This window comes from Ceratotherium simum, chromosome 18, assembly GCF_057802395.1.
Source record: "Ceratotherium simum simum isolate JZ-2026a chromosome 18, ASM5780239v1, whole genome shotgun sequence".
Classification (NCBI taxonomy): Eukaryota; Metazoa; Chordata; class Mammalia; order Perissodactyla; family Rhinocerotidae; genus Ceratotherium; species Ceratotherium simum.
The window spans coordinates 48610310-48631472 of record NC_141917.1 but is presented as its reverse complement, the minus strand read 5'-3'; the positions used below and the strand labels follow the sequence as shown (position 1 = coordinate 48631472).

The following is a 21163-nucleotide window of genomic DNA, read 5'->3' as shown; positions in this document are numbered from 1 at the left end:
TGTGCGTGAGCCTCGATCAATCAGTTGAAGGCCTGAATAGAACAAAAAGACTAAGAGAATTCACTCTCTCTGCCTGACTGTCTTCTAGCCGGAACACTGGTCTTCTCCTGCCTTCTGACTCAGACTTGGACTAGAACTTAGACCACTGGCTCTCCGGCTTTTCCAGCATTTGGACTTGGACTGGAACTATACCATTGGCTCTCCTGAGTCTCTAGCTTGCCAACTTCAGATCTGGGGACTTCTCAGCCTCCACATTGCATGAGTCAATTCTTTATAATGAATCTCTTTATATATATACATATACCTCCTATTGCTTCTGTTCTCTGGAGAACCCTGACTAATATACCACTTATGCAGGTAAAAAAAACAGAATTTTCTTCCTTTGTTCTAATTCATTCTACACTGAGAATCAATAGGAATTCAGCAGAACTGGAAAGAATAACTTTCTTTGAATAAAGTGTTTCAATAAACAGGAAGGGGAAATTGAAGGCTAAGTTAGCTACATAAGTAAATATTTTATGTTTCTCACATGGACTTTTCTGAAAGTCTATTTATACCCTACATTCTCATGGACTTTAATTTAAAGAACTCTGTGTAATCCACAGAATTACAGAATAGGAGGATTTATCAGAAATCTAGTCTAACCCTTCTTAGAAACCGAGACTCAGAAAAGTTAGGTCAATGGTTTCTACACTGTGCTTCCACAGGCCAAATACCACCCCAGGGTAAAAATTCTGGGGAGGAAAAGCAAACAGTGGTCATATGTTCCAGCTACCCATGCACCCTAACCCTCAAGTCTGGGCCTTTCTAGTCTGGATCCCTATAACGGTCTCCTAGTCAGTCTGTTTCCTTACGCCCAACATTTTCCTCTTCCAAACCGAAACGTTTTTCATGACTAACCTTGGCTTACTGAGTAAGAAGATCTTGCCTCTAGTCTTGACTCTTCCACTTCTTTGCTACGTCACTCCACTTTTCTGAGCCTCTATATCCTGATCTTTAAAATAATGAAACTGCACTAGATAATTTCTAAATTTTATTTCTAACAACTTGCTGACTCTAACCACTTCCAGTTAAACCACACTATAATTATGTTCTACTTCCTGTATCTTCACTCTTATCCCTCCCTGAAGACTGTAACAAACAGTGCCTTTTCTTTCTCTGATTTCCTACTAAAGCACAGTCTGTAATTTTACTATTTTGTGTGCTTTGTTCAAAACATACATAACTGCCTTTACTCATTACTAGTGTTTTCACTGTGCTATTAGACATGCCCTCCCCCTAACTAAATTATATACTCCAAAGAGAAGGACAAGGAACATTTGAATATCCTAAATATTTCACAAATAGTTGTAAACTTTGTCAGATATTATGTATAAAAACACAATATTTACACTCAAGTGCCATAAACCCTACATTAACTTGAAAAAATCTGCCTACATGCATGAATGGTTTATTTCTGATTTGTAATCACAAAAGTTTGAGGTTTCTACTTCATCTGAATTCCTATGTTCTCAAAAGCTAAGTTACATGCCAGACACATTTTGTTTAATAAGACTCAACAACATATATCTGCTTTCCATATTTTTCAACAAAATATGATTCAAAGGGTAATCTTTCCCATTTGTTATAGGTGGATTTATAAAGAGCAAAGAAAACAGCTCATTATTATTATTGAGGAGAAGCCAAGCAGTCTGGAATCTCATGAAGTCTTGCTTATCATTATATGAAACATGCCCTTTATTAATACAAGCATATCTTGTTTTATTGTGCTTCCCTTTATTGCTCTTCACAGATATTGCATTTTTTTAAATTTTGTTTATTTCTTTCTTTTTCCCCAAAGCCCCAGTAGATAGCTGTATGTCATAGTTGCACATCCTTCTAGTTGCTGCACGTGGGACACAGCCTCAGCATGGCCGGAGAAGCGGTACGTCGGTGCGCGCCTGGGATCCGAACCCGGGTCACCAGCAGCGGAGCGCGCGCGTTCAACCGCTAAGCCACGGGGCTGGCCCAATATTGCATTTTTTACAAGACTCTCCACCAGCAAACAGATTACAACTTGCTAAAGGCTCAGATAATGGTTAGTGTTTTTTAGCAATAAAGTATTTCTTAATTAAGGTATGTACATTGTTCTTTTTGAAATAATGCTATTGCACACTTAATAGACTACAGTATAATGTAAATACAACTTCTACATGCACTGGGAAATCAAAAAATTCATGTGACTTGCTTTATTGCAATATTCGCTCTATTGCGGTGATCTGAACCAAACCCGCAATATCTCCAAGGTATGCCTGTAGTAATAAGAGGAAAAGTGTAAAAATTCTAACTACAAAAGGATACAATGATTAACAAAACAAGAAAATTTCAAATTAATAGTTATATAAAAAGATTATCAGCATTCCTGATAACATGATTTTAACTGTTCTCCCCAAAAATATAATTTTAACTATTTTTTTTTGGTACTAGTCAAGTATCATATGGCCCTCTAATATCTTAAAGGTGCCAGTGATACACCAAGGAGGCAAATACAAACACAGGATGCTTACCCATCTCCTTTTCCCCATAATTTGCCTGAAAGGCAGGGGAACTTCATTGAAAAGAAGATATATTCAAAATGTCTTAAAAAAAGAATTTATATGCTAAAACACACCTGGATTTTTAAAAAACCTAATGTCAAATCATAAAATGATTAGACCAAAGAAGCCCAATTCAGAATTTTACTATAACAAAAATAAAGCTGATCTCAGATCAAACAATATTACATGCAAAATAAAACTGTTTCTTCAAGAAGAACAAAATGAAAAAGTTGCCTTCCTGTGCTTATATGGTGATAGCGAACAGAAATCATACAGGATGTACTTAACTGCCCCTCCCAAGTCCAAATGAAATTAATTAAACGTTCCACCTACTCTTTATAGGTTCCTGTTTCAGGATCTTCCGTCATGACATCATGTAGGCCCTCCACTGAGATGTTTATAATCCCACAGAATTTATCCTGGATAACACTAGAATAAAAGAAAAGCAAAGCAAGTTAAACTGGAATATTTCAACAGGTAACTCTTCTTTTCCCCCTAATTATCCTCTTGAACATAAAGAGAAATTTTAGTTGTTAAACATAAAAAAAACTTTCAAAATATATTTCTTAAAGAAGAAATTTTACCTTTGCATATAACATTAAAATTTTCTCTTTCACTAGATTATTAGTGTGCTTAAATACTAGAAGGATAAGATTAGATAGGAAAGAAATACTTTAATATTCTTTAATTTATTATAATAGTTGTGTTAATTTTATAACTAAAAAGATACAAAAGTATTGAAGATTAAAAATCTCCACTCTTCTGAAGACACTGTCAATAAAAAGAAAAGACAAGCCATAGATGGAAAAATATTTGTAAAACATGTATCTGATAAAGGACTTGGATCCAGAATATAAAAAGAACTCTGAAAACTCAATAAGACAAAAACCCATTTAAAAATGGGCAAAATTTTAAACAGACACTTCGCCAAAGAAGATATACAGAGGGCATACAAGTACCTGAAAAGATGTTCAGTATCATTAGTCACCAGAGAAATGCAAACTAAAACCACGAGATTTTAATTAAAGTAAAAGCAAGAAGACTGACAATACCACACGCTGGCAAGAATGAGAAACAACAGGAGCTCCCATACCTTGCTGGTAAGAATACAAAATGGCATATCCATTTTGGAAAACACATGGGCAGTTTCTGTCAAGTTAAATGCACTCAACACAACTAAGCAATCCCATTCCTAGGTATTTACCAAAAACCAAAACAAGTATCCTCAGGTTTGTAGGTGAATATTTATGGTAGCTTTATTCATACTAATCCAAAAGTGCAAATGACCCAAATGTCTGTCAACTAGTGAATGGATAAACAAATTGTGGGACACTTATTCAATGGAAGAGTAGTCAGCAATAAAAAGAAACAAACTAGAAACACATGCAACAACTTAGATAAATCTCAAAAACATTATGCTAAAAGAAATAAAACAGACTAAAAAAGGCTACATATTGCCTGTCTCCATTTATGTGACTTTCTTGAAAGGCAAAATTATTTGATCAGTGGTTACCAGGCAAAGGGACACAAGGGAACTTTCTGGGATGATGGAAATGTTCTATATCTTGAGTGTGGTAGTGGTTACAGATTGTGTACATTTGTCAAAACTGTATGCTTAAAAGAGGTTTTACTCTATGTAAACTACGCCTTAATAAACCTGACTTTTTAAAAGTGGAAGTACATAACCACTCACTGGCACACTAAACTATACCATCTGAATATAAAACTAACTGAATAAATTATAACTCCTGTCTCCAGGGAACTTGAGTATTATTCCTACAAGGGGCACATCATGTTTCTCATGCTGCATTAACATGCATAATTAATTTTTTAAATGTTCAGTAAAGTATTTCCCAAGGTCAGCACACTTTGGGTCATGTCACCACCTTTGCAAAGTCAAAGCCTTTTGTCTGTACATTCTAATGTGATCAGATTTTAGAGAACTAAATAACCAGATGGGCAAAATAACAACTAGTTGATATCATTCTGATACATTCTAATCTGCATATAGCATCCTATTGCAGGAGTATATGTTTTTGATGTCGTATTTCCTTTATGTAAGAACTAAAAAATCTCTAAAGAAAGAAGCACACATACAGTCTGCCTTATTTGGTTCAGTGAGAAACATCCCAGAAAAAAGAATTAGAAAACCAAGATCTTGCACTAAAAGTTCAGCCACTAATTGTGTGATCCTACTTAAGTTATTAGTGAATTTCTCTAGATGTTGGTCCCCTTGTCTCTAAAATGAAGGATGGACTTGGGGATGGCAGACACATGAGGGGAATATAGCCATTTTCCCTTCCTACTGCAGAAAAATTCACCACTAATCCATGATAGCATGCTAAGGCAGGCAGGGCCTGAGATTCCTTTTTAAAATAGGAACATTCTCAACAACTAATCTCAATTAGTTGAAAGGACAAAAACTCTCTCTACTATAGCTTCCAGGGCTCTTTACCAGGCCTTTACATCATTATTATTTAGGGACAATCTGTTCAAGCAGCTGCCTTCTCTACTTACATCACCTTGAAGCATCAACCCCACACCTTCTAGGAAAACTGGAAATTTCACAAGAAATCAATGGAATTACTGTGTATTTTCTCAAGACTGATTATGAATTTTCCTAACAGATACCTGGCAAACCGAGTGTGACTGTGTTCTATTATGTAGGTGAATATTAATTACAAGGGAGTGCAGAAGAGAGATAAAAATGGTATAATTTGGCAATCAGCTCGTTTGATTATAGGTTTTACTTCAAATTATCATACTGTTGGTGCTACCGGCATGGGCACACCTGTTTCTGAGGAGAAGGTAAAAAGTTATATCTTTGTCATAATTAGAAAAAAAGTAATTAGCACTATGCTGAATTAATAAATGATCCAGATCTAGATCATCGGGTTTCAATTCAGACATGAACATTAAGGAGACTGAGCCTTCAAGGCTGAGAATATATTTTGATAATCAAACTACAGCATGGATAGGATAAACTTTTGAGTGCACAATTCTTGCCAAAAGCAGCAACTTCACCCCTTTCTCATAAATGATTAGACTTTTTTTTTTTTTTTTGCTTGAAGAAGATTGTGCCTGAGCTAACATCTGTGCCAATCTTCCTCTATTTTGTATGTGGGATGCTGCCACAGCATAGCTTGATGAGCGGTGTGTTGGTTCACGCCCGGGATCCACCAAAGCAGAGTAAGCGAACTTAACCACTACACCACCAGGCCGGCCCCTGATTAGACTCCTTAGATGACACTGCTGGAATCAGAATAAAACTTGAAAAGTTCTACAAGAAATCTAAATGAATTCAGAAAACTGAGATTTATAGAAAGCCAAAAGTTAGCATTAGTGAATGGTTGACAAAAAGAAGTGTTAATTAGAATAAAGAATGGATAATGACATTCACAGAAGCAGATTGGACACAGGCCAGAGGATATAGGTCCAACCTCTGCTCAGCCTGTACATGCTATTTAGGAAGAAAGACTATTGTCCTGGCCCAGGCTTATATAGGCTTGGAGAAGTCAGTCATGTGATCACTGGAGCTCACTCTCCCCTCTCTCCCTCTCGCCTCCAGCTGGATTTCTAGTTTTACCAAGTATGAGGCTTGGAGAGACGACTGTCTAATAGGGGTGAGGTAAAGGAGGTGAGGCAACCTCAGTCAGTCAGTCGGTCAGTTATTTTTTTCATTGGAATGTGACGCATACTACACAGAAAAGGACATAAGAGGCAGAGACCTAGCTGGAAGATTGGGGTAGGGGCAATTATTCCAGTAGACAGGGAAAACCATGCTCACTCTGGAGCACCTATTAAGTGCCAGAGGGGGTGAGGCACAGACTCCAAGTTCAGAAAAAGGGAAAATGACTATGGCCCAGGGTAGAAAAGTATGCAAGCTGGCTTTGAATGGGAAGAGTTGACTCTAGAAATGGTGAAGGCTTGAAGACAAAGAGTGGAAAGAGAGTATCCATGCCATATTCTGGGATCAGTACAAGGAGAAGTTATACGATAATCATCTTCAAAGCACTCAAGTTCAAAAAGCACTCAAAAGAACTCACTTCAATTACCACTCATTAAGCAGTCTGGGAAAAGTACCTCCAAATGTTAGGGATAACAAAAAGCCAAAAGAGGCTTACACTTTCCTGAAAGATGGAATAGATATTTAAAGAAAAGAAACACTAATAAGTTATAAATTCTTTTCCTCCTTTTGTAAGTATTATAAAAATGTTCCCTCCAAATGTATAAATGTAACATTTTTAAATGAAGCCTTTAAAATAAATTTCTTTTATAGACAGTACTCTTCATGAAGTTTTGAGTATTAAGCCTTCGCGTCACTTTTTATTCACAATACTTTTGACCCTTGTCTTTTACAAATTAAGAATCAGTCTCATTTTATATAAGCCACATATTTCTGAATTAAATGCTTTAAATTGTGATTAGACATTTAAAATGGAGACAATCAAAGGAGAGCTGTAAACCAAGAATGAAATAAAAACAGGTTTGAAGGAAGAAAGGAAGGAGAAAAGACATTGTACTTAGATCATCTTACATATATTATCTCTTTAAATAGAACAAACCAGGAACTAGGTGTTATTCTGTTTTTTTTTTTTGATGAAAAACAGCCCAGTTTTTCCTTTAAGTGTTACACATTGGAGTTATGAGTAACATTTTATAAGAATTCTTCTGAGTGTGTCATCTTCTAATAGTCCTCCCATGCCCATTCATTCAAAATCTGGTGTCGGGTATAACGTGGAAGAAGTGAAGGCAGTCAGAGGAAACCAAGTAATCTTAGATCTTACTCAGTTCTCAACCCCTCAAACCAGTGCTTACTAAGAACTGACAGTTCAGGGGCTGGCACCGTGGCGTAGCGCTTAAGTGCACACGCTCCGCTGCTGGCGGTTCAGGTTCAGATCCTGGGCGCACACTGGCACACAGCTTGTCAGGCCATGCTGTGGTGGTGTCCCACGTAAAGCGGAGGAAGATGGGCACGGATGTTAGCTCAGGGCCAGTCTTCCTCAGCAAAAAGAGGAGGAATGGCATGGACGTTAACTCAGGGCTGATCTTCCTCACAAAAAAAGTGACAGTTCACATTAACTCAAAGGACACAACAACCTAGAGTTCCTAAAAGGATTAGCTAAACTCCATGCTAGTCTATATATAGCTTCTCCAGCACAGTAGAAAAACCAATACTCAGGAGCTTAAAAAAAAACACAAAAACTGATTATTGATTATTCCAGCCCAAACTTTACATCTTGGTGTAGTTCCAAGAGCAGACTTCAGAAGACTGGCTCACTGAGTATTAATAAAAAGGAGACGGACTTATACTAGGATATCAATTAATTTACAGAGAAGGACGTGATTAGAAAAAATGGTCGTATACCCAGGCCAACCGTTCCTCGTGAACAGGTCACCACGGTTAAGTTCACTCATTTTAGTCAGCATTTTATGAGCCTATAAAATGTGTCAGACATCATTATAGACCCTAGGGATAAAAAAAGATGGCCACCTCAGGGAACTCAGAAACTAACGGAAGCTTAAAGTCTAGTGCACATAATTTTGCACATAGGGAAGTGTGTTAAACATTTGAATGTTACCTCTTCTCTGATTCAGAGGAAAAAACTGAGACAAGCTGTGCTATAAGCTCAGGAGTTCACTGTGGACTAAAAATCTACAGGAAAGAATTAAGCAACAAATGAGATGTTCTTTTTTCTGTTTTAAATCAAGTTATGATGTCCTGAGTAACTGGCTTTCTCAGTTTTACTCATTAATTGGCACTTGTCTAAAGTCAGTGTCCTGTCATCTGGTCAGTGTTAAAGAAGCCCTGGCAAATTATTCTTCTCTAATTCTCATCATTGGCCCCTAGAGAGTTGATCATTCTACCATCACTTGAGGTCTTAGAATTTTCAAGTTAACTCATCTTTTATTGATTGCATTAGGATAGATCTTCCTCCTAAATAAAGAAATCCCAATTTTGATATAAACAAACTTATTTTTTACTACACAATGTTAAATGGAACCCAACTGATTCTATTAGTATCCGCATTACTGAGGGCTTCAAGGAGGCAAATGGGTACTTTCTATTCCAGTCTCGTAAACTTCATTCTTTCTCCTTAATTTAAGAACTTTCAAGGGCTATCAAGAGCCTCAACACACTCTACTAAACCCACCTCCTGAATACAATGGGGTCCCTGACTCCAATATCTGCTTACTGCCTTCTTGCTCCTCACAACGTTCTCCCTCCTTTTTCTATTCACCTTAATTTATGCTTCCTTCACGAAGCCTTCCCTGACCACTTTCTAATCCACTGGAATTGAGCACTCTATCCTTTGAATTTCCAGTAATATAAAACCTCTGCACTACTCATCTGGCATGCAACTCTCGCGGCATCTTTTATACTACTTTCTCCTAATGTCCTTTAATTTTTCATGCCTGCTCTCCCTAAGAGTATAAGTAACTTGAAGCATAGCCCAAGTGTTCCGTTTATTTTTTTTTTTTTATGTCCCAGAGAGTAACATCATGCATTCTGTGAACACTCAATAATCAATCATGGGAATTAATGATCCCAGAGCTTGAGAACTGCCCTCCCTTGTTTTCTTTTTATAATATTTACTTCTTTTTTAAATTACAAGTATGGATAGCTGAGTTGTAGACAACATATTACAACTGATTACACTAGACATGAGGTAGAAAACACAACAGAAAGTGGTTATGTTGGAATCTATTTCTGAAACATTCATTTTAGAAAACACAAGGAAAGTTTAACATCAAGGATGAAAGAGGAGAAGGAAAGTAAAACAGAAAGGAAAAAAGTGTTAGTAACCTGAACATTTTCTTCCTTTTTACTTGTCACAAACACTTTTCTTATTTTACATACTTGGTTGACATATTAATTTATTCACATAGACACAGGTCACAAACACACTACAGAGGGAAGACAGGTTTTGTTCTTCAAGTAGGTGCTAAGTGATGTTACACATACACAAACATTAAGTAAACGGGTGAGGGCATGAAAAATTGTACTCAGTAAAGACTATCTGATCATTTAAAACAATTCCACATAGTTTTAAGTAAATTCTTCTTTCTCAGTCAAATGCACATTAGTAAAAGTATAGTTCTTAATCTTACCTTAGTATTTCCTAAAAGTATGACATGTTAAGGCACTTTCTGAGTATAAAAAAGTATCTATCTATAGAGTGAAGTGCAGAAACTTCATGCAGAGTGATTTTCCTTGCTTTTGAAAACTATGTACTAAAGAAAAAAAATCAATCCATCTTTCTTGTTTATTCACCCAACTCAAAAAATCATGCTGGCTTAAAATTATTTCTGACCTTTTATATCATTATGAACCCAACCACAGGTGTTCAGATAACTAAACGCCCTTAGAAAGATAAAGCAAAATTTTTAATCCCCAAAGGTACAAATAAATGAAATATTCTAATATTCATTTGGTTAGCCTAACCAATAAATATTAGACTGTGAACAGGACTCGTCCATTTTTTATCAGTATTTTTCTAGTGAGCATTTTACACTTCCATTTTTTGGACAGCTGATGCATCATCACAGAGCATGTGCCTTAAATTACTTCTCTGTAAGTGATGGATTTACATATTTACCTCATCTTCCTCCCCTTGGACCTGGGACAAAAAGAGGCATGCACAACACAGGCAAAATTTTCAATTACCTTTTCTGAATGGTTTTATAATCTAAAATTGATGATTTAAGTTTTTCATAGTAGCAGACCCAAGAAAGAAATGAATCAGAACCTCAGTCACTTTAGGATTTTCTCTGATCTAACCAGACCACAATTATGCTATTTATATATCACATCTAATTAATATTTGAAGTCACTTCCACAGCATTATATCTTAAATATAGGAGGTCACTGAAGTTAGGGTAATTTAAGAAAATAAATAAGTTTTAAGTACTAAAAGCCACAACAAATAAAATATTCTTTTAACTATACTTCTCTGCTTATATCATTTAACAAGACTAAGCAAAGAACAGCAATTTATTAAAAGAAAAAGGCAAAAGAAAAAAGCCCTGATTTATCAGTCTTATTCCAGAATTTCTACCACACCAGAAGCTACAGAAATGGTGACATTTACACTAAAATTAGTTTTTTTTCCCCCTCTAGATATTTTCCAAGACCTAGGCTGCAAATACTTGGTCACTTAAATGGAAACATACATTCTTTCTACAAATTAAAGCATATTAATAAATCTAGTTTCTCCTGATGGATACTGGCCAGGAAATAGGATAAAAAATTCATAGTGGAAACTGAAAAAGTTATTTTAAAATGAAAGTTGAATTTTTTACACCCAACAATGATCTTTACAAAGGCTTTTATATTATAAACCATTCCCCCAATTAACTCTTTTTTGAGTGCACATACACAGGCAAAAAAACAAGCCATTATCTTTACAACAATAAGAAATAATTATAATGATCTCTGTACAGTGGGATGAGAAGAAACTGCCATCTGACGTAACTTGCAAGAGAAAGACTATGCTTTAAGAAATGTGCCTGATGAAAACAACGCTTAAACATACTAAGGTTCCATAAAAAGATGATGCTCAATGACTGGTACAAAATTCTTTGGAAAAGATATTAGGATGAAAAAACCCCATCAGTGTTCATTTGGGATATTTATAGGAGTCACTTGACAGATTGGTTGTTTTTTAAAAAGGGATATAAAAGAATTTAACAGAGATTTGGTAATTATGGGGTTGGGGGTATGACCTCACCATTGTAAATGTTAGACATTGTTGACAACAAAGCTATACAATAAATGATTACAAGTTAATCATGAATATATACCTTCAGAGCAAATGAAAAAAAGCCCACTGTGCTAATATAATTAAAGTTATATGAAAAGGTACTTGTGGCTTGGAGTTAAATTACTGGGAGAGTGCTGTATGTCACATGACACAAATGAACATAATGTGCTCCAGGAAACAGTGTTACGTGATTAAAAAGGGATTTGGGCAATGATGAAGACACAACAATGATGAAGATGTCAAAGATTTATATGAAACATTTGAATAAAACTGTATCATGAAATAAGAGAAAAAAACTGTAAAGTAACATTTTACTTTATTTTTAAAATATGCACATGTAATTAAACTAACTTAATGTAATAGACATTTGACTATTTTGTTATAGCTCTAGAAGTATAATGCATTCAAGCTGACCAAAAAACCTTACGTAGACTCTTCTTATAGAGAAAATGAGCGATCATTGTATATTTAGACCTGCCTTGAGCAGGCTCACTGTCAAATTCCTTCTAAATACTGCTAGCACACACCACAACCTCTCTCTGAGCTCCAGAACCCTAAGTACCTCTGCATCCTTCTCACCCACTCCTGGCAGTCTCACCTCAAACCGAAGATATCCAACACCAAACTTTCCAGTGCTTCCCCCAACAAAAACAAAGAAACCAAAACAAAACAGAAAATCAAATCAAAATCAATCTCTTCCAGTTGTCCTTATCCGAGTGAAGAGCAGTTCTCTCTACGCAGTGACTCAAGCCAGAAACCTGGGATTCAATTTTGACCTTTCTTCTCATCTACTCTTCCAATGCCCAATTCATCATCAAATTCTGTCACATCTATCTCTGAAATTTTTCGTTTCTACTTGTCTATGTTCCTACTATGAACACTGTGCTACAAGTCAATTCTGTCTCTGGTTTGAACTACTACTGCAGAACTTCCCAAATGGGCCACTTCCACTCTTGGCTTCCTGTAATCCATTCTCCACAGAGCTGACCAGATTGCTCTTTTGCAAAATCTGATCACATCTCCCTTGCTTAAAGCAAGGGTATATAACCTTTCAATAACTTCCCATTACACTTAAAAATCCAAACTCCTGATCAGTTGACTCAGCCCCATTTGACCTGGCTCCTGCCTACCTCTCTCTGAACTCATCTAACTTTTCACACTACTCTCCAGCTACACCAGCCTTCTTTTCGACACTTTCTAGCCTAAAGGTTTTCACTGTGAGATTCCATCTGCTAGGAATTCTACTGCGCAAATTTATCTGGTTAGTTGTATTTACAAAAAGAATATAACTACAAGTGGGTATGGTCCTGATTCTAGAAGACAGTGCTTAAAGAGGCTTTCACAGTTGAGAAGTAGATAATGGGTTTTGAAAGCCAAAACATGAAGAAACTGCACTAGAATATCAAAAATTCTGCTCCATGGGAGCTCAAACAAAATACAAAGAAAATGTAAACTTATGTATTAAGGGCAGAATTAAGGTTAGAAAAACTATTATCATAGAAGCTATCCGGCAGAAAGCAGTAAGGTTTCCAAAGCCAATGATCCAAACTAAGAATAGGCAAGGGTTTATGCACATCTACTGGAAACTCAAGAGATATGAGAAGACCTGGAGATAAAAGGAAAAGGGAAGACAACATATATACCAGTTTTCCACACTATTCAGGATCAGAAAACTACTTCCTACTAAAATATTGTGCCCTCTACTATATCACATGATGCCTCAAGAGAGTCAGGAGCAATGAAACAAGGCCCAAGTCTGGGCCAGCAACAGGCATACTATACATTCCTCTCATTCATGCTGCTTTCCCCAGGATATTTCTCTTCTAACCCAGAGGGCTTCCCACATTAAAAGTGTGCAGCCATAAGAGCCTACCAACTTCAGTAGAGTGATGACTAGAGGAAGCAGGCACTTTTTTAAACTATGCTTGAGACAGTATAATACTGAAAAAAATAGGCCTATTACCTTGTTATTATTGTTCCATAACTGTGAAATCATTAAGAAACGAGAAACTAAAAAATTTGAGAAAACTGATGCATATCCCTCCTCACTCACCTAAGGGCTCATCAGTAAGTCCAGTAACAGAAAAGAAAAACATAAGTTTTAATGAGACACAAAATGAGTGTTCTCAGGAGGAAAAAAAATTAAGTTACTATTCAGTGGGAGATGGGTATAAATGGGTCTAATCGGTAAATAGAAGAGCCTTGTTTTATTTCATATACCCACTCTCCTCCCTCTTAGTCCAAAGCAGCACAACATGTTACAAGTTCACACATACGTTTTCTAGTCTGTGGCTCAGTAACAGGCAAAAGTAAAGGAGTGGGATCCTTATAACACAGAAGAACAAGAAGTCTAACAGGACATGAGGAAGTGCATGTGGGACCAACTTGGTAGGAAGGCCTAGCGTTAAAGCCATTTTTCAGAACCTTGTAAAAGGTTCCCTAGGCTTTTTTCTCCCATTTTTGCAACGCTTAAAAACAAATATGGCACGTATTACTGTCATTGTTGTGGTGTTGGTAAGATAATTGAGTAAAAATGCTCTATTTACACTTGGGTCCCCCTCCACCTGAAAAGCTGAAGCACTTATTTATATAATTTGTAAGTTCAAGAAATGTCCACATACATGTTTCAGTGTTCTCTCTCTCGATCACAACAGTAGTTACACAGGTGTGTCTACTTCTGTATGTGGTTTATATGCACATCAAGAAAGTTTTAAAAAATAGGCGTGTGTAGTCTAAGGGTAAATATTTGTCACATATTAACATTAGTGTAGGTGAGATCTGATTCAATTTTACTACTACTGGGAGGATCCCTAAAAATAAAATATACTAGGCAATCGGAAAGAAGACTAAGAATCTATTGAGGTTGCCAACTCAAGACACAGGTGGCCATGGGGCAGAGTGGATCAACCAAGTATCCCTGGAACTTGATGTATGAGAAAGTCGTCAAGGACTCTACTAAGAATAAAAAGTTGACGGAGAACAAAGAGATATCCAGAGATCCTCTTTCACTACCACTTGTAAATTCTACACAATTCCCTCAATCTCCCACAATGTCCACACTTACCTCTTCCCACCACTTAGCCTTCAGCTATCAAAACACTGGCAATACCTCACTTCCAGAAAACCATGAGACACTTTAGTCTTCCTTTACCCCAGGCTCCCACTCCATCACCTGTGACCTTCTTCTATTTCCTGCTCACTCCTGTTGAAGTCTCTGTCCCATACCATTGAAGCCCTCACCAACAATCCGACACCAAACGTCTCTACTCCACTTCGAGCAGGGGATTGAGAGTAAGTTCCCAGTTATCCCAGAAGTGAGAGATATGTTTCTGAAATTCCACACTGGGATTCTAAATGTATTTAAAAGTTATAATCTTATAAATATATGGTAGTTGAGTTCTATACTTCTCATTTATTATGTGGGAGGGGGTACTTTTTTGATATGTCCTGGAACTTTAACCACCTTTGATAAAATTCAATGAAACAAATGGATCTGTATCTAAAACCTTCTTTCTGAAATACAACTATTTTAAGTTGGAGCCTATCTATTCTTGAGTGCTCTGATCAAGAACCTTTAGTAAATGGTAAAGAAATAGAGAAATCTTAAGAAGAGTAAGCTTGTTTAACTATCTTAATGTAGAATATTACTTGGTTTTAACTTTGCTGTTTTGTTCCAGGTAGGGCTGCTCAAAATATGAAACAATGAAATACAGAAATTACAGCAGAAAATTTCTATGTACATTATCACTTCAAACCAATTTTACCTTATGTTTTTAAACTGTGCAAATATCAAACAATAGTGAAATGTGAGCTGGCTAACATTTTTAAAAGGAATGACTGCTGACAAAAAATTGGAATGAGCACTTAATGAATACCACCATGTCCAACTATAGCTCCATATATAAATTGATATTAATAAGATTAAAGTTTTCTAATTGAGCCTAAATCAATTAGAAGTTATATATAAAAACATAAAAACATTTTGATAGAATTTCTAAATTACCTGCTTTGAACTGGGGGAAATTTCGTTTTCAGATCAAGATAAATACTTTGTTATATGGATTTTTCCTACCTTCAAATAGCTACCTATGCTGCTTCTAAATATGTTCAAGACGATGCAATTTAGGTGGTGGGGAAGGAGGGCATGGAGGGATTTTCACCTTTTACTTTAAATATTTCTGTATTGCTTGAATTCCTTTTTCCAATGCATATATACTTTTAAAAGTTAAAGAAAAAACTTAATTGGAATTGTAAGGGTTGAGAGAACACAACAAAGAAAGAAGTATATTCTTAAAAATGTTTTAAAAGGTGCAACAAACACCACACACTCTTCTATAATTAAACAAGTAATTTATGTAAGAACAGATTTATTTAAAAATATTCACATTTTCTGCTCAACTCACATTCAACAACAAAACTTTACGCGAGGCAGAGAAAAGCAGAACACTGAAAACTCTCAGAGGGGTGGGGGTTGCAGCTTTCGTTTCTTTGCAATTTCTAGTATATCTCAAAACCACTCCTCAGCTCCTTTTTGCTTTTCTCGCAAATATCTTACAGCAGTGGTTCTCAAAGCATGGTCCTCAGACCAGCAGCCCTGGCAAATCCGTTAAATTGTAAACTCACAGGCCTCACTCCAGACCTACTGAATCAGGAACTCGAGGAGGGGTGGGGGCAGCAATCTGTGTTTGTCTGTCTGTTTTTAAAGGCAGACTGCCACATGCAGCACCTCATTTGGATGTGTCTGGAGTCTTGCAAGCTTGACTACCCTACGTTCTCCTACAAATGGACCTTGAGAGCTTGTCTGGAGCTTCTAGCAGGGGAATGCAGCTATTAGTGAACACACTTGACCAAAGAACGGTCCTCCTCTATTGGGGAAGGTCGTCCTCTTCGAGGGAGCACACAGAGCCGGAAGGGATGCACATGGAGTGGTGAGGGAGCAAGGGGATCTTCACCTAGCCAGCCAGATCAACCAAATCAACCCTGGCAATCAATGGGGTGACACATGTCACAGCCAGATCGCCCTCACATCCAGCAATCTGTGTCTTAACCAGGCTTCCAGGTAATTCTGAGTTTGAGAGCAATGTAGTAATGTATAATGGACAACATAGCACCTTCTTATAATTATTTCTGTTTCACAACACAAACTCAGTAATTATCACTTGGTTTAAACACTCCCAGATTGTTTCAGACTAATTTCATACAGATAGTATTAACTTTTAATAATAAAAAATAGAAATTTGAGGCAAGAGGAAAGATAGCACAAACACGAAATATATAACGCTTAAGAAGAAATTTTTAATACATATTTGTGGTGCAGGTCACTATTAACAGATCAAGTATGGGTACTTACTATACGCCTGATATTGTGCAGAGGCCTACACAAGTATAAAATTTATGCTAATAGAGAAAAACATTACACTACTTCCATGACTTCAATTACCATCTATCTATATTAAAGATTCTCAATTGAGGATACTTGAACATCTGCTGTGTGCTCTTTCATCTCATTCTTCCTCACTTACCTGTCTCCCAAAAACACGGCCCAAATGGTTGTCGTTACTGTTAAGAGTCTAGCGTAGACTTCCAGCATACTAGACAGACGAAAGGTTAAAAATTATTGACCTTTACCAGGTAGATCGCTCTCCTTATCTTCTGCTTGCTGGATATTTCCACTTGGAGAGCCAATATGAATCTCGAATTTAATATACCTAAAACTGAACTCATTATTTTGCCCCCACCCAGATCCCCACTCCCCTTCCTTCCTTTGCTCAGTGTATGCAGCACAAAGCTGCCTAAGCCAAAATCTAACATCTTTGACTTCTCCCTCACCTGCCACCATTCAGCCAATCACCAAAGCAATTCCTCTTACTTTCAAAGTAGCTCTAGAATCCGTCCATCCTCTCTGCCACTACCCTGGCCCAGGCCTCCAGCATCTCTCCCCTGGATTAGTGATTCAGATTCCTACCCAACAAATCCTGCCTCTACTCTTGTTGCTCCTCCAGAAAGAGTGTACTTTCTAAAGGGTAAATTTTATTATGTCACTCCATTACTTACAATCCTTCCATGGCTCCCTGCTGCCAGAAAACATGAAATATCTTTCATCATCTGATCTCTCTCTCTAGCTACAAATCTCACAACTCCAGTTCCTGAAAAGCAGCATTCTTTCTCTTTCTTCAACCCTTCTCATATGATGTTACCTCTATCTATTACTCAGCTCTCTTCATTGGGCTAATTTCTATTTATCCATCACGATTTAGTTTCTTTTTTTTTTTTTTTGTGAGGAAGATCAGCCCTGTGCTAACATCTGCCAATCCTCCTCTTTTTTTGCTGAGGAAGACTGGCCCTGGCCTAACATCCATGCCCATCTTCCTCCACTTTATATGGGATACTGCCACAGCATGGCCCGACAAGCGGCGAGTTGGTGTGCGCCCGGGATCCGAACTGGTGAACCCTGGGCCGCCACAGCAGTGCGCGCGCACTTAACCGCTTGTGCCACCGGGCTGGCCCCCCGATTCAGTTTCAATGTTGCTTTTCTCATAAAGCTCTCTCTCACCTCCACATACGTTATACCCGACAGCACCTCCAAGTGCAGTACTTACCATAGTCTACAGTAACCATATGTCTCCCCCTCTAGATTTCAAGCTCTACTGAGAATAGGAACCATGTTTATGTTATTCACAATTATAACCCTAGCACCTAGGCAGCAGTATAGCATGAAATTAAAAACATGGGCTCTGGAGTCAGACAGACCTAAAAAGTGTCACAAGCTGTGAAAATTTGGGACAGTTTCTTAAAATCACTCTGCCTAGTCTTCCTTACCTATCAAATGTAGACAGTACCACCCTACAAGGCTTTTTAAGGATTAAATGTGATATGTGAAGTATTTAGCATAGTGCCTAGTACACAGAAATGACAGCTATTATTATTACTTAATACAGTGCCTATCAAACAAAATATTTGCTGAATGAATACAGTATTCAAAAAATACTAAAAACATATTTATTAATGCTAAGCTCATATAATTCATTATATTTCCAAGTAAAGTTTATAATTCTATAAGGAGGCTTCAGTTTTATTCATGTCCATGGCACTGAGGTTTTCTTATAGCCAATATTTAGTTGAATTATAAAGCAGAATGCTCAAAGAGAATGACCTGTGCCTCACCTTCAGGAACAATCTGTTTCTGAAGTCGAATCTGTTCCAAACCAGGGCTTTCTAGAGAATTTGGGGAAGTATTACAAATTGAGGTAGTTACATTATACCTTGCTGACTGATAAAAGCTGTAGTATTCAAGTCTATTTTCCCCTGAGTTTTCCGGTGTCTTTAGTTTTTGTTTCAATTGAACAACTTTGTAGATCAAAAAAATGATTAAAACACAAGCTAAAATGAAAAAAGCTAGCAGAATGTCAAAAGCCTCATTCAACTTTTCAACTTCTTGTGCACAAATTAGAGATGTTTTCCCTGATACTGAAGCAGCATCAATCGGTAGAGCACTGTTTTTTCCCAAGTTCAAGTCAACAGAAGAAGTAAGCTGTATTTGCACAGGTAACACTGCAGTAGTCTCTAATGGATTACCAAAGGTATTCTCTTGAAAAAATCTACTGGCAGGTGAAGTACGAATTCGTTCCCAGAAAGTAACGCTCTCAGTATTTTCCAAATGTTTCCCATTTGTGGTTACTTTATGCCAGGCCATCATTAACGCAGTGGTCTTGTGATGAATATGAAGAGATTTTATAGCCCAGGCTCTGGATACATTTGTTGAAGAAGTAAGGCAATTTGTCAAGTCAGTCCACTTAATATAATGCAATGCTCTGCCACGCATGGATGGGGGATTCTGACAATAGATGTTTAGAGTAATGGCTGAAGATGCTAGCCAGTCGCGAAGGCCCAATAGTTTGCAGTTACATTCCCAAGGATTAGAATTCGCCTGAAGATGAGTCAATGAAGACAATGGCTTAAGGACCCTTGGGTGTAAGTCTGTAAGATTATTAAATGATAGATTAAGAATCTTCAAAGATGCTCCCATGTTTTCAAATGTATCATCATCAATGCTGATTATTCTGTTTCTATCTAACTTAAGGTAAAGTAAATTCTTTAACAAGCTAAATGTATCAGAATTTAAATTTTCTAAATTATTATGACTTAAGATCAAATGTTTAAGATTATTAATTCCACTAAACCCGTCCCTAGTAATATTTTTAATTCTTGAATTTTTCAGGATGAGATACTCCAAGTTGACAAGTCCTTTAAATGCAAAGGGCTGTATTGCTTCGATATGGTTATGAGACAAAGAAAGTCTTTTAAGACTCTTAAGTACTTCAAAAGCATTTGAAGGCACTTTTGTTAAATTATTACCTTCTAGATACAAACAATCCAGGTTTCCAAGATGTTGAAAGCCCGAGTCTGATATCCTCAAAATTTTATTGTTTGATAAATCAAGTATCCGAAGAGCAATCATACCAACAAAGGTACCACTCCCGAGGACAGTGAGGCGATTCCTTTGTAGATTTAAGTACTGAACTGAAACTAGATCATTAAACACTCCTCTTGGAACAAAAGATACTTGATTAGACTGTAAATATAAATTACGAAGATTGGAAAGTCCCTCAAATATTCCAGGATCCAAGCGTTTTATAAAGTTATTATTTAGATATAAAAAATATAGATGCCTCAACTGAACAAAGGCTTTTGGATATACATACACAATGCGAGAATTATCCAAATACAACGCTACAAGAGAATGAAGTCCTGTTAATTCACTTTCATTTATATGAGATATATTATTTCCAGTCAGATACAGAAAAACTGTACTTTCAGGAAAATTCTTAGGAATACTTGAAAGGCCTAAGTTACGGCAGGTAACTTGTCTCCCACTGCAGAGCTGGCAAACAGACGAACATCCAAGTATCTCTTTACGGAATAATAATACAAGACAACAGGTAACAAGTAGAAACAGTCGTAGGCAAGGCAGAGAAAAACGTAATCCACACATAGCCCTGTTCTTGGTTTTTCTGTTCATATCAGAATTGGCTATAAAAAGAGAAGGTAAAACTTTAAATCATCAAAAAGTTCTTAAAATGAAAGTTTTATAATACTAGAAATTCTGTATTCTATTTTTATTAGGATCAGCCAATAATGCTAAGTATCATACATCATACTATGGTCATAGGATAAAATAATGAGTTTGGAATATGTTCTAGAATTATTAACACCTCCAGGCCATTAACCCACTGTTTGACAAAATGATCCTTCAAATTTAATGAACTGCAAAATAAAATATTTGCTAAGTTAATTTAAAATACAACTGACTATAACAAAAGTGACAAATGATGAAGTAGAGATGATGGTCGTTGGATATTAACAAGTCCCTTCACCAACTTAAAGTCTAATAACAATTAAATAGCATAATTTATGAAAGTACAAATCCATTACAGAGCAAGTAAACTACAGTTTTTCAAAAAACCAAATTATTTTTCATTTCAGCTAAAAGTTCATATTTAAATAAATATTCTTACCAAGAACAGGAAATTCATATTATTAACCGTCAGCTGATTCAAGTAAACGTTTTCTTTCTAAAGCTGAAGAGCGACATGTCTAAACTCCATTTCTTTCTGTGGCACTGTTGACCTCCACCCTTTTTTTTTTTTTTTTCAAGTCACAGTTTGCTCAGGAAACACCACTCTTCACATTGGTTCCTCCACAGTCAGTGTGTAAAACAGAGGTTGCCATGGATACAGGAAACTCAGAGACAGGAAGTAATTTTATCTGTGTTTCAAAAGTATTGTTTAAAGGAAATCTCAGGAACTTAGTTTTTCAGAATGC

General features: G+C 36.6%; 2 protein-coding genes across 5 annotated transcripts in view; both read right to left on the bottom strand.

The window, feature by feature from the left end:
- Positions 1–21163, bottom strand: part of IPO11 (importin 11) — a 220664-nt gene that overhangs the window by 45380 nt on the left and 154121 nt on the right. For all 3 annotated transcript variants that reach the window (XM_087443318.1, XM_087443317.1, XM_087443319.1), the window contains one exon: positions 2910–3005. In XM_087443318.1, coding sequence (XP_087299444.1) covers positions 2910–3005 — 96 coding nt within the window. The remainder of the gene's footprint in view (positions 1–2909; positions 3006–21163) is intronic.
- On the bottom strand, positions 17106–21137 carry LRRC70 (leucine rich repeat containing 70). 2 transcript variants are annotated; one of them, XM_014781659.2, is made up of 3 exons: positions 20857–21137; positions 19697–20371; positions 17106–19318 (listed from the first exon to the last, which is right to left on the bottom strand). In XM_014781659.2, exons 2-3 carry the CDS (start codon positions 20358–20360, stop codon positions 18465–18467), a joined length of 1518 nt encoding a protein of 505 aa, XP_014637145.1. In that variant the 5' UTR covers positions 20361–20371; positions 20857–21137; the 3' UTR covers positions 17106–18464. The 2 variants fall into 2 exon arrangements, with proteins under 2 accessions (XP_014637145.1, XP_004422921.1); XM_004422864.3 differs by having other exon boundaries at positions 17106–20371.

Excerpts from the sequence above, each read along its gene's own strand:
- LRRC70 (XM_004422864.3), bottom strand. The coding sequence starts at position 20,360 with ATGAACAGAAAAACCAAGAACAGGGCTATGTGTGGATTACGTTTTTCT.